Source organism: Bos mutus, chromosome 9, assembly GCF_027580195.1.
Source record: "Bos mutus isolate GX-2022 chromosome 9, NWIPB_WYAK_1.1, whole genome shotgun sequence".
NCBI lineage: Eukaryota > Metazoa > Chordata > Mammalia > Artiodactyla > Bovidae > Bos > Bos mutus.
The window spans coordinates 23,227,288-23,242,338 of NC_091625.1; the positions used below are offsets into that span (position 1 = coordinate 23,227,288).

Below are 15,051 nucleotides of genomic sequence, written 5' to 3' on the forward strand. Positions count from 1 at the left end.
TTTCCCTTAAACGGGCCTGTTCTTTATTCCTTTTAAAACAAACAAACAGCAATGGCCACATCACTTACACAGACACCCAAGGCATCCTGCTAGACTCCTTTCTCTACTCTAACCCTCCCTCTGCATTTAACTGGTTACTAAGTATGCCGATCCTATTTCCTACATACCTACCAAATCAAACATCTTTCACTCATTGCTTTATTTCAGGCCCCAATTACCTTTGATCTGTATTAATGCAACGGTTTTGTACCTAATTTCCTTTCCTCAGCCTCACCTCGTTTCAGTCCATCCTCCGCGACGCCATCAGAGTGACAAGAGCCTGAAAACTGCTCAAGTTCAGCATTTAGAAGAGCCTTCATCACCTGTCACTCTATTCCTTTCAGTCTTAGTCCTAGATATTTTTCTCAAAATAATTTCTTTTGCAAATGCTCTTATTCTGTCCGGAAGGCACTCAGTCATTAGTTCATTTATTAATAATACACTTACTGCCAGTAACTCGACACTAGCAGGGCTCTGAAGATATCAGAGAGGTGGTAGACATGATTCGTAACTTCAGTCAGGATCTCAGAGTGAATCTGCCATTCAACTTCCCTTGTTTCAGTTTTGCATGTAAGAGGCTGAAGATGTCCATGGAGACTCTAGATCAACTCCTAACTCTTCTTTTCAAACTTAGCTGGAGAGACACCTTGCTTCGGAACCATCCTCAGCCTCCCCGTGACTCTCTCTGGTGTGGCGGGAGCACCACCTCCTGTGCACCCCTGGCACAAGCACGTATTTCTGTACTGTCCTGTGGAGTTGTAACTGTTGGCTTGTTTGAGTCTTTCCCATGAGGCTGGGAGCCTCCTGAGATTAAGAGCCTTACAGTGTCCCCACAATAAGCACAAAGCCCGAGCCGCAGATGACTTCACTCAGCAAACGTTCTTATTTCGTGACAGGACATGTCATATGGCCACAGTGTACAGTTTCTTACAATTATGCTGATTTTTTTTAAAGCAATAGCAATTTTTAAGCCAAGAAATGTAAAACTATTTCCTGTATACTATAAACAGTTACACTGTCATTTATTGTTAATAAAATGACTATTATTTGGTCCTCAAGAGATGTTGTAAAGGTACTTTCAGTCTTATTTCACAGCTTTATAGATACTCATTTGCTACAAAAAATTATGAACCATATTTTTGTTTCATTTAAAACAAAATTTCTCTAAATCTTTTTTAAAATGAACATTTTTCTAGCTTTAAAGAAAAATAAGTACTCAGGAGAATTTGGAATATATATAAAAGCGCTAAAATCGGTTTTAAAGTCATATGTATTCGATCCGTTTCTATGATTTTTATATGCAACTCAAATTTTAAAGCAAAATAGTTGTATGTAATATGACATTTTCCTATTTTCACCTAATATTAAATAATGAATCTTTTAATGCTATTTATAGTTCTTTGAAAATAACGTTGTTGGTGGTGGTTTAGTCGCTAAGTCATGTCCAACTCTTGCAACCCCATGGACTGTGGCTCACCAGGCTCCTCTGTCCATGGATTTTCCAGGCAAGAATACTGGAGTGGGTTGCCGTTTCCTTCTCTAGGGGATCTTCCCGACCTAGGAATTGAACCCGGGTCTCCTGAATTGCAGGAAGATTCCTTACCGACTATGCCATAAAAATAACTTCAAGCCTGTATATTACACCTATGAGGCTACTACCCAATTCATGTCACAGTATCCTTTATTTGGGTAAGTATAACCTATCACTGTGGGCTTTCATGATGGCTCAGATGGTAAAGAATCCACATGCAATGCAGAAGACCTGGGTTTAACCCTTGAGTCAGGAAGCAAGCCAGGCTTCCCTAGACACTCTTTTAACACAGGGTTGGGGATGGGGTAGGTGGAAATAGTAGTTGTCTTAGAGATGGGCATCTAGAATGGCATATTGATTAAAATACTGTACCTGGTTAAAAATGATGAACTCTTACCTTAACTATTAATCCTTTCGAGTCAACCAACCATATCTTCTCTATGGCTTGCTCCTTTGATAAACCTTCTTTCTCCATGGCCATGACAATCAGGTGTGCAATCCCTAAGGCAGCCTGAAAAACAAAAATGTTTCAAGTCGTTCTACATAATCCCTTATCAAGAGTTACATTTTACCTCATTTCATCACTGTTAATAAACAAGTACAAAATGGCTTTTTCTACCAATCCAAAGAGCTATATTCATTCAAAGCTCCTTTAAACTTCAATTTAAACTTTACTAAAGTTAAGTACAGCATGTAACAATTCACAGAAATAAAAAAGAACCCAGATCTTAATGAGCTGTAATTTAACCTTGAAGAGCAAAGTATTTTTGTCACATTTCAGTTCAGTTCAGTTCAGCCGCTCAGTAGTGTCCATCTCTTTGTGACCCCATGGACTGCAGCACGCCAGGCCTCCCTGTCCATCACCAACTCCCAGAGTTTACTATGCTAAATGACAATTATTTACTCTTATTACAACAGAATCACTATTATGTGGCTTGATATTTAGCCACAGATAAACCAGTGATATCCTTGGTTTTCCGTATCTTTAATTCTGTTCATACAATTAAGATTTCCTCTGATAAGAAAATACTGAATTTAAAATAATGAACTGCTCACCCTGGCTTATCGGACTGTATTGCTTATTGTTCTGCTAATTGAATTTGAAGAATGAAGCTGGGTGATTTGGATGGGAACTTCACCAATTAGGCAACAAAACAGAACACATAAGATGTGTGTTCTCAAGCATTATTTACTCTCTAATTTGGACAAAGAAAGTACTGTGAGACTTCTTATAAGATTAAAGGAATCAACTCCTTTGGTATATGATAAATTTGGTGATGATCTGTGAAATTTCCAAAACCTTTTCAGGGACAAAGAAGGGCCAGTTTTGGATCATCCAACCATGAATACCTCTTTCCTGCTGAGTATCAAGAACTAGCCTGCGGCATTCAACAAAAACCCTTCAGAAATTTAAAGACGTTTACTAAAATTAAGTACAGCATGTAACATTCACGAAAATTTTAAAAAATAACCTCAAACCTTAATGAGCTATAATTTAACCTTGGCTTTCATTTTGATGTGAAAATAAATTTGAGATTTACACTCTGAATACGTTCACATTTATAACTTGGCATGCAAATTTTAGCTTCACAGATTTTGCTTTAAGAACAAGTAAAATCAAACCCAACATAGTATACATAGTTTCTACCAGTGGAATACATTTATTCATAGTCATATTAAATTATAAAATCTAAGGCTTCTTAAATGGATATAGCATTATTTTGTATTGCTGCCATCTCCTTCCAACAATTTAAAATGTTTTAGTTCTTTCGCATGTGAATTGTTATACTGCATGATGAATCTCCGATTCAAAATATTTCTTCTAAAAAATCCTGTATATAGTTATATATGTGCATACTGAATTGTGAGTCAAATTAGGAAAATTTTGGTATGTGACACAGGAGGATACTAAAAGTTAGCACCAGCTGTAACAGCTTAAAGGTTTCTATACATAATTAATCATGCATTGGAAACATTTTTGGTTCATGCATGGCACCTTAAATATGCCTAACAAAAACCCATGGAAACATCTGACAACTTTACAAATTGATAGCTGCAAAAAATACCTCTCTGCCTCTAAAGTCTCCTGTAAAAAATTAATAAGCCTCAAAACTTAAAGAATCTTTCAATAAAACCTGTAATTTCAATAAACTAAAAATTTCATGAACTACTTCAGACTTAAAATTCATGAGTTACTAGAATGAATGCTATATTCACTAGTTTAGGAGAACATAAGCACTCCATAAGGGAGGTACCTCTCCAGCTCCTTGGAATAGAACTGTTTGATCAGACAGCTTGTTCTTGGTTATTCGAAGGGCTGCAAGGATGCCGGCAACTGCAACAGATGCTGTTCCTGCAACAAGTAAGAGACAGCCTGAGCGATCCTCACACGGGTGCTGTAGTACCCCGAATCCCAAGCCTCAAATCGATATTCACTTCTTGAAATCATCACACAACAGGTTAACTGACTCAGAAAGGGAATCTGCAGTTGTCTGAACCCATGCTTGCATCTGATGTGAAATCCTCAAGCTACTGACATCAGTCTTTTAAGACAGCAACTTACTACGGTTGAACACTTTCCAAAAAAGGTTTTATGACTGAATTCGGTGATGTGATGACTAAGAACCTGGGGTTTGAAATGCTGGAGAGGATGTGGAAAAAAGTGAACCCCCCTACACTGTTGGTAGGAAAGTTAAGTTGGAGTTGCAACTGTAGAAAACAGAATGGAGGCTTGTCAGAAAACTAAAAACAGAATTACCACATGATCCAGCGATCCCACTCCTGGGCATATATCCAGATGAAACTATAATTCAAAAAGATACATGCATTTCTATGCTCCTAGCATCACTACTGACAACAACCAAAACATGGAAGCAACCTAAATGTTCATCGACAAATGAATGGATACAGAAGATACAGTGTGTGTGTGTGTGCACGCGTGCACACGCGTGCACACGCGTGCATGTATAATAGAATGCTACTCAGACATTAGAAAGAACAAGATAACGCCATCTGCAGCAACATGGATGCAACTAGAGATGATCATACTAAGTGAAGTAAGTCAGAAAGAGAAAGACAAATCCCATATGACATCACTTATATGTGGAAATCTAAAATATAACACAAATGAACCTATCAATGAAACAGCAATGGACTCACAGACACAGAGAACAGACTGGTGGCTGCCGAGGGGGAGAAAGTTAGGGGAGGGGTGGAGTGGGAGGGTAGGCTTAGCAGCTGTCATCTTTATATACAGAATGGGTAGACAAGGTCCTACAGTATAGCACAGAGAATTAAATTCAGTATCCTATGATAAGCTATAATGAAAAAGAACATTTAAAAAGAGAATATATATACATCAGTATACATATAACTGAATCACTTTGCTGTACAGCAGCAGTTAACACAATGCTGTAAACTATACTTCAACTTAAAAATAAATAAGTACATTAATTAATTAAAAAGAACACGAGGTTTGGATTCTCCGGTAGATTTCCAGCTCAATCTGTTTACTAGTTGAACGAATTTAGAAAAATCATTGTGTCCATCAGTGTCCTTAGCTATAAAACCATTCAATGTATGAGATAAAAAGAACTAGATGCCATTAGAAAATTTAAATGTTTTGATTTTCAACTGGAAAAACTAACACTTAATAGCAATGAAAATCTGAGGTCAGCACAGTCTTTGATCAGCCTCCTATTTATGATAAATCATTGGTGAATCTCAAAGATACTAGACAAAATTAACACAAAATTTATTTAGTATAAAAACTGACCGTTTCTCATCATGCCTCATAGTAGTAGAAACTTCACCAGATCTACTTTTATTACTTTGCCATTTAAACTTTCATAGATCACAGAGTGTTTCTTTTGCTTTGAACATAATTACATGGCTCAGCTTCTTTATGGTTCACATCTGAAATAAAACTCGGCAGCTTTCTGCAGTACTACAGAAAGTAGTATCTACAATTTACTCCTCTAAAGTAACACTCTACCTATGATTCCTAGATCACTCAGAAGGGTAGTAAAGCCCAGTGAAACTTTAAACTCCCTCATTTGGTTAAAAACAACAACAATGAAAATCAGATTAGAATAGATTTGATGAATGACATAGTGATGAAGTGTTATGTATGCCAGCTACCAAATTGGCATTCAACATTTCACCATCAGTAGATATGTTCTTTTCAATCTTTTGGTTGTTTCTTTCTTACAGAATTTGGTAGTTACAAATAAGATCACAATAAATGATCATTGCTGAAGACCTGTGTGTCTCTTGCATGTTTTTCATTTAGGAACACAAAAATTAAAGGCTTGCAATTTTGAGCTACCATGCAACAAATTATGAATTGTGAAAGTCACACATTACATAAAAGCCACTCTTCTATATGTTATTTAGAATGAAAGCCTGAGTAAAATACTGATCTATATGTTATTTAGAGTGAAAGCCTGAGTAAAATACTGAGGAAAGATACCATGGCAGGATTAAGAATGATATTTGTCTCACACATCAAGGTAGATTTGGGACTTCCCTGGCGGTCAGTGGCTCCAGCGGTTAGGACTCTGTGCTTCCACTGCAGGGGGTGCAGGTTCTATCCCTGATGGGGAACTAAGATACTGCATGCCATGTGGCACAAAATTTTTTTTTTTTAATTTTAAAAAAGAGATAGATTCACTAGAGTTGTTAAACAGGTGAAAAGAAAATTTTAATGAAAGAGGTATAACTCTCCAGTCACTAGATGAACACTTACAAATAGCATTTTATGCTATGGAAATGGCAACCCACTCCAGTGTTCTTGCCTGGAGAATCCCAGGGACGGGGGAGCCTGGTGGGATGCCGTCTATGGGGTCACACAGAGCTGGACACGACTGAAGTGACTTAGCAGCTTAGCAGCTACATTGGCCAGAAGTTTGAATTTGAGGGACTCTAAGCTCCCTTCCATCGCTGACATTATAAAACTTTAGGGGGTTCTACAAATTTTGCCACCACCCCAAGTTTTAACCAACTGAACACTCAAAGTTCATGTAACATCAGCAATCAATGTATTTGTATTCTTGCTTTGATTTTTAAATAGAACTGGGCATTTGAGGATAGATAGAATAAAGTATTCCAAAAGATACTAGCTAGAATGCGTGACTTATTTTTATATGGTCATGCTACATCATTCTGTAGTAAGGATCAAAGTGTTTTAAGTTCAACTATATTACCCCAAATAAGGCAAAATAAGTCTCCATCTATACTGGATATCAGAGCCTTATATTTTTACAAGTATATCTATAATATTTCCTGAGGACATAATGAAACATTTAAGCTTCTCTTTACAAAATTAACAAAACTAGAAAGACATTTTTAGTACTCCCAAAAGGTGAACTTGAACATGATTCTTATACATAACCTGGTCCTACCTCCTAGTGCTATTTTGATTTAAACTTCACTGCAATCAAGGGAGTAAATGTGGTAAATTGATATTATACAAACATGTGAGCCTCCACAATAAATTGTTCAAAATAATTTTTGCTTTGAGCTTGAAAAATAAACTTTTAGTAAATCAAAGACAGTTAAAGTTTATCTTTTGTACTATCACTTTTAAAGAGTATGTAATATTTAACATTGTTAGCAAGATACTAAAGAGAGTCAACCTTAAAAGTATAAAAACTTCTATTCATATTTGTATACAACTTTAACGTGAAAAGAAATCACCAGTTATGCTGTCCTTCTGCTGTGGTTATTAAACATCAGTCTTAACTTTTATGAAAGGAATAATTACTTCTATTCATGCAATTTGTTTGTTAATTTGATTAGAATTACTATATAAAACTAGTAGAGAAGACTTGTTGTTGTTTTCATTTAGTCGCTAAGTTATATCTGACTCTTTTTGTGACTGCATAGACTGTAGCCTGCCAGGTTCCTCTGTCCATAGGATTTCCCAGGCAAGGTTACTGGAGTGGGTTGCCACTTCCTTCTCCAGGGGGGTCTTCCCAACCCAGGGATCAAACCTACATCTCCTGCATTGGCAGGTGGATTCTTTACCACTGAGCCACCAGGAAGTCCGGAGAAGGATTGCTGCTGCTAGGTCACTTCAGTCGTGTTGTGTTCAGTCTGTGTGACCCCATAGATGGCAGCCCACCAGGCTCCCCCGTCCCTGGGATTCTCCAGGCAAGAACACTGGAGTGGGTTTGTAATCAAATACTTATAATGCTCATGTGCTTTACTAAACACATAGATCAGGTGAAGTATGAGAACTAGAAGGTGGAGGAGGATGGGTAAATTACTTTAAGCAGGGATGTTTAGCAGGCTTCCCTGGTGGCTCAGACAGTAAAGCATCTGCCTGCAATGCTGGAGACGTGGGTTCAGTCCCTGGGTGGGAAAGAGCCCCTGGAGAAGGAAATGGCAACCCACTCCAGTATTCTTGCCTGGGAAATCCCATGGACAGAGGAGCCTGGCAGGCTAGTCCATGGGGTCGCAGAGAGTCGGATACGACTTTACAGGCAGGGATATCAGAGGTTAAAGCGTCTGCCTGGAATGTGGGAGACCAGGGTTCGATCCCTGGGTCAGGAAAAGCCCCTGGAGAAGGAAAGGGCAACCCACTCCAGTACTCTTGCCTGGAGAATCCCATGGAGGGAGGAGCCTGGTAGGCTACAGTCCATGGGGTCGCAAAGAGTCAGACACGATTGAGCGACTTCACTTTCACTTTCACTTTCTTTCACCACCTGAGCACAGAAGTGAAGGATGACTGTGAGAGGTACAGGACCCTGGGCAGGAGGATACACTATTCAGGAAAAGCAAGTGCAGAGACAGGGAGGCAGGGCTAACAGTGCAAAATCAGAGACTGAACACATACTTTAACTTTCCTTCCCATCAACAAGCTCTACTAAAATAACAGAAAAAAGACCTTTAAAAATCAGAGGCTAGCAGAAGAGAACACAAAGACAATTTCAGAAGCCGGAAGCCCAAAGGGCAAATGGTAACTGAATTAGTAGAGAAAGGTGAATTCTTGGCCAGTCGTGAGGGCTGCTAAGAAGCAAACTGCAAAACTCTAAAAAGGCCTGGGTGTAGGAGGCACCAAGTACCTCTGGAAGTGGGGAGAAAAAGAAAGACTACGCACAGGAAGCTGCCCCAAAATTTGTTAAGAAGTAGCTTGAACCCAGATCTATTTTCCTCTCCTAATGGCTCCCCCAACACACTGGAAGTTTAGAAAGCAACTAGAGGTTTAATCTCTAGAGAGTGCCCAGACTGTAAGACACCAGTCATTACTGCAAGCTACCAGGGAAAAGAGCACAGGGGTACCATATGGAAAAGAAGATTCAATGGATGTTTACTCTTCTCCTACTTAACTCAAAGAATACTGGCAGAAAGTTGATAATGGCACAGATAATAAATAATATTGGGTTACCAAAACATTTGCTCAGGTTTTTCCATAATATCTTACAGAAAAATCCAAAAGAACTTTTTGGCTAACCTTAATAATAAATAAGTCACCTATAATCCCATTGTCTAGGTATGATAACTTTCAACATTCTGATGTACAGTCTCACAAATTTCTTCTATACCTGATATATGGAAATTCAAGAAAAATTTAATTTATAAAAAATATTTCATGCCATACTTATTATTTTAATATACTTTTTATCACAAAATATTTTGTGAGTATCTTACCACATCAATAATATATTTTAAAATATTATTTTGCATAGTTAAAATATTGCATAGTATGAACATGTGATGATTATTTAACCAAATCTGTATTTTTTTGATATTTAAAAGGTTTATGATTTTCACCATAAATACAACAGTGCAACAAATATCTTTACCTAAATAGACATTTTTCCAAAGCAGACATACAAATGGCTAGTAGGTACATGAAACAGTGCTCAACATCACTAACCATCAGGGAAATGCCATTCAAAACCAAAACAAGATATCACATCATACCTGATTGAATGGCTGTTATCAAATAGACAAGGGAACTGCCTGTAGCTTGCTACAGCATGTGTTTCCCAAATTGCAATTCCTCTTCTATTCCTGAATAAACTTAATTTCTGGTATTCAAAAAAAGAAAAAAAAAATAACAAGTGTTGGCAGGGATGTGGGGAAAAGAGAATGCTGGTGTACTGTTGGTGGGAATGAAAACTGTTGCAGTCACTATGGAAAACAGTACAGAGGTTCCTCAAAAAATTAAAACTAGAATTACTACCACATGACCCAGTAATTCCACTCCTGAGTATTTAGCTACAGGAAATGAAATCACTGTCTTGAAAAATATATGCCCTTCTATGTTTGTGCTACGTCACTGCAGTCGTGCCTGACTCTTTGTGACCCTATGGACTGTAGCTTACCAGGCTCCTCTGTCGGTGGGATGCTCCAGGCAAAAGATACTGGAGTGGGTTGCCATGCCCTCCTCCAGGGGATCTTCCCAGCCCAGGGATCAAGCCCCGGTCTCTTATGTCCCCCGCATTGGTAGGCGAGTTCTTTACCCCTAGTGCCACTTGGGAGGCTCATATATGTTCATGGCAGCATTATTTACAATTGCCAAAACATGGAAACAACCCAAGTGTCCACTGACAAATGAACTGGCAAAGAAAATTTGAAGTAGATACATATATATTATTGAACACTAAAAAAAAGAAAGAAACTCTTATCATTTGTGTCAATAAGGATAGACCTTGAGGGCATTATACTAAGTGAAATAAGTCAAACAGAGAAAGACTTACACTGTATCATCTCATTTATGTGTGGAATCTAAAACAAAAACCAAACTCATAGATATGAGAACAGATTGGTGGGGGTTGTGCAAAAATGTGTGAAGGAAGTCAAAAAGGCACAAACCTCCAGTTATAAGACAAATAAGTTCTGGGGATGTAACACCTCATAATGACCAAGTTAATAACATTGTACATTGAAAGTTGGCACAAGAGTAGATTTTAAAAGTTCTGATCACAAGAAAGAAATAATTTGTAATTATATGTGGTGATGGATGTTAACTTAACTTAATGCGGTGATCATTTAGCAATAAATACACACGTCACACCATTATATTCTATATCTAAAACTAATACAATGTTATATGTCAACCATATCTCAATTTTTAAAATAAACAAATATATAAAAAAAAAAAAAAATCAGAGAAGGCAATGGCACCCTACTCCAGTACTCTTGCCTGGAAAATCTCATGGATGGGGGAGCCTGGGGGGCTGCAGTCCATGGGGTCGCGAAGAGTTGGACACGACTGAGTGACTTCACTTTCACTTTTCACTTTCATGCATTGGAGAAGGAAATGGCAACCCACTCCAGTGTTCTTGCCTGGAGAATCCCAGGGATGGGGGAGCCTGGTGGGCTGCCGTCTATGGGGTCGCACAGAGTCGGACACGACTGAAGCGACTTAGCAGCAGTAGCAGCAAACTAAAAATCTTTGTACATTTGTTTCATACACCTTCATTTACTGAGGATAAATTTCTAAAAATAGAAATCTTGGATCAAAGATCTGCCTATGACTAAGGTTTTTGACACATATTGACTCCTCAAGAGTTGTACCAATTTATATTCTCAACTATCGATGTAAAAGAATGTTCATTGTTTAAAGCATCATTAACAGTTGGGATTACAAGAAAAATCTTTGCCACCTTGACAGAGAAAATGAGTATCTCATTTGCCGTCTAATATGCTTTTTAAAACCTAGTGTGGTTAAACTTTAAAACATGTTTTCAGGCCAATGGTATTCCTTCTTTTGCAAAATGTTCTACCACGTCTATCTTTGATCTTTACAATGATCAAAGTATTTGGTACAAGATTACCTTATTAAAAAAAAAAAATCCTAACTAGTTTATCACTAGTCATCACTAGTTTATCATGGCAAAAATTTCTATGCAAAATACTTAGAAATGTCAAGTCAGAACATAGACATTCCAGAGAGGGTATTATGGGAAGAAAAATCTCTTTTTTGTAGATGATTTTAAATGACCAGAGGATGAAACTTCATTCTTTTGATCTGAATTTGCTGAAATTTGATGGTTTCCATATTGTATTATTAAATATCCATTCCTTAATAGATTTAATTTGCACATTTTTTCTAGTTGGCAATAATTTACAACTCTAATGCATGAAGGTCTAAATAACAGTTGAACCAAAATCTTTATCATTTAACATTATCTTAGATCATTAATATACTAGAATTTAAGTATTTTTTAAAAATCAAATACTTTTCATAAAAAGCTAATACATTTCAATAACACATCTGTTAAGAAAAAAGTCCCCCCAAGGGTATAGTTAAAAGCATTTATTTACATGGTAAGGCTGTAATAGTTACATAACTATTTTCATTGGCACTAGAATGCAATTTCTATGCCCACAGTGAGGAAAGTATTACATTTGTGGGCAAAACGGTAAAAACATAAGGTTAAAAAGGTAAAATAGAAACATATGGCAAAGATGTGTCACTAAGGACACTATTTCGGGATGAAGAAGAAAGCACAAAATAGTTTGGTCATGGCTAGGCAGAACCTCAGTAACTTGCCAGAAGTTTTCTCGAGTCAGAGATTAGTCCCATTTTCTCAAACCTAACTTTCTGTTGGCTAAGGCTGCAGGACATGAAAACACCTATACAGAGATAATGTAGACTATGTGTGTGCAGATTATATTTGAAGACGGATTAGCTGGGGTGAAAAACTAGTCATTTAATGCCTCCGCAGTGGTGACCTGCTGTGGGGAATATTCTGCAGTGAATTCTCAGGGCAATTCCACATGTAGTGCTCTTGGTCTTGGCTTGGCATCTGTCTCTTATTTCCTATGCTCCTGACTTTAATTCTGAGGCAGCCCAAGGCTTGACTCCTAAATTCTTGACAACAGTTGACAGAAATGCTGAACCTAATTCTTAATTGCTCGTTTTGTTTGATGACTTGGATTTCACGTTCTTTTCCTTAACCCGAACTCTGATACCTATTAATTCTGCAAAATGATTCAAGATTATACAATCCTGGTTTTTAACTTCTACACAGACATTTCTGTGAGACTCCAAAATTGAAAGAGAATGTTAAAGAAAGGACAGGATAGGTTTGTTTAACAGTTTAACTGGTGGCTACTTTAGAGGCAACAAGGAAATGAACAGGTAAGTGACTAAGAGACACTGGTCTACAAAGCCTTTGTCTATAGCATCAAAAGCATTCTATCACTATACACTGCATTTTCAGATTAGAGCAGTAGCACATTAGACTGCTTTCATTTCCTCTCTGAAATCCTCTACACATTCACTTCTCATAAACACTCAAAAAATGAATACAAAAAGAAGAAAACTGAAATAACATAAGCATCTTTGTCATAAAAATGATGATAAATTATATAATTGGCATCACAAAGGATGTTAGGAAAAGAAAGATTAGACCAATTACGTTGGTATGGTTCAAAATGTAAAGAGACATTATATTTACATAGCTATGTTATACTAAAGAACTTAAGCATAGCAAATTTTAAAAATTATATTTATACAGTATATTTCAGTTGATAGAGTATTTTCACAAATCACTATTTTGTCCACAATAAAAACTCTATGAGAGAAATATTATCCTCCTTTTACATTTAAACTTTTCTTGGATCCCATCAATTTCAATGGCATTCATCTTACTCCCCTTTGGCTGTCTTCCTCCCATCATAAGTTGTATCTTGGTTCTTACCATCACTCAGAACTAATTCTTCTTGGAAGACCTATATTAGAATAACTCACTCAACATGGTCTGTAACCTTCTACCTTTTCAGTTCTTTATTCAATTATCCCCCTTATACCTAGTCTTTAACTTTATTAAAGATAGGGAATCTAGACCCTTTTGCCCTATCTACCTGTCCTTACATCTTCACTTCCTTCTCTATACAACTTAGTGCTAAAAGTCAGGAGGATGAGTAATGGGCTATATTTGGCAGAGAGAGGTGAAGAAGAGAGAGACATCAGGAATTCATGGAGACAGAGAATACACAAAGAAGGTCAAGTTTGGTGGGGAAATAAGAGTTTGATGGTGGGGAGGCTGAGTAGGAGATAACTTTGAGATATCCCCCTGCTGCTGCTGCTGCTGCTGCTAAGTCGCTTCAGTCATGTCCGACTCTGTGTGACCCCATAGACAGCAGCCCACCAGGCTCCCCCATCCCTGGGATTCTCCAGGCAAGAGTACTGGAGTGGGTTGCCATTTCCTTCTCCAATGCATGAAAGTGAAAAGTGAAAATGAAATCGCTCAGTCATGCCCAACTCCTAGTGAAAGTTTAAAATAACCCAATGGGTATATGGACCTAGAACTCAAAGAAGTCTGGGCTAGAGATATAAATCTGCTAATGCAGTGTGTGACCCTGGAGTATATACCCAACATATAACACAAAACAAAGAGAAAAGGGCCTGGCACTGCATGCTGAAGTGTTCTGTCATCTAATAGCTAGTCAGTAAGGGATGAAACTTGGGGGGCGGGGGGAAGCAAAAATTCAGAAAGGTAGGAAGAAAGTCAGTGGGGTCTGTGACACGGAAATTAACAGAAGAGAGTATGTCAAGGAAGAGAGTGGGGTCCACAATGTTAAAAGCTGCTGAGAATCCAAGTAAGGTCAATACGGAAAAATGTTCATTGTGATTAGTGAAATGGAAGTCTAAGTGTGATCTTTTAAGTTGTCAGAACTCATCAGGTGTTTCTCCTTTGACTCTCTGCCTGTGCTTTTATTCTACCTGCCCTTCATGAAACAGGAAGAATAAGATTCTCACTGGGAGGTTTTGGATTTGGGGAAGTACTTTGGGGGAGGTGGATCTAGAGAAAGGAGCAAAACAAAGCTTAGAGAAAAATAAAACAACTCAGACAAAAGCAGGTAGCCAAAAATCTATAATCAATCAAAGACAAACAGCAGAATCTGGCACACGCTGTATACAAAGGCAGCTTCTGTTGTGGCGATGCTTAGAAACTGTGGCTGATTGAGATGAAGGTTGAAGAGAGAAGTGTATACACTCTTCATTTTACACAATGAATAATATATTTTCATACATTTCATTCTTTGTTCAGCCATAATCCCTGGGGGTTTTATCAGATTCTAGAGCACTCTTTCTCCAGCTCATGCAGAATACAGTACTTTCTAAAGTCAGAGTCTCAAATATGCAGAATTCAATGAGAAACAATGTGTGACATCATCAAACACAATTCCTGGCATTTCATAGGTGTCTAGTGCACATTTCTTATTAAATCTGAATCCTTATAAAATTATGAACTAATATCAAGGCACATTGTTTTTGATCCATATGCAGTGAAAATCTGATTACCTTGGATATCATCATTGAATGTGCAATACTGGTTTTGATACTTTCTCAGGAGCCGAAATGCATTTATATTGGCAAAATCTTCAAACTGAATAAGGCAGTTCATGCCATACCTGTGGGACAAAACATTCACATTAGAAGAAGTTAATGAAAAAACATTTAAAAATAAACCTTTAAAACTAGCCTATCAGTTCAGTTCAGTTCACTAGCCTACAGA

General features: G+C 37.6%; 1 protein-coding gene across 2 annotated transcripts in view; it reads right to left on the minus strand.

Moving 5' to 3' along the window:
- The window catches only part of ME1 (malic enzyme 1), a 220,232-nt gene that overhangs the window by 23,468 nt on the left and 181,713 nt on the right, over window positions 1-15,051 (minus strand). For both annotated transcript variants that reach the window (XR_011465320.1, XM_070376265.1), the window contains exons 7-9: window positions 14,838-14,947; window positions 3,826-3,923; window positions 1,968-2,081 (exon numbers count right to left, since the gene is read on the minus strand). Coding sequence is in view for 1 of the 2 variants with exons in the window: in XM_070376265.1 (XP_070232366.1) it covers window positions 1,968-2,081; window positions 3,826-3,923; window positions 14,838-14,947 (322 nt within the window). In the remaining variant the exon portion in view is untranslated. The remainder of the gene's footprint in view (window positions 1-1,967; window positions 2,082-3,825; window positions 3,924-14,837; window positions 14,948-15,051) is intronic.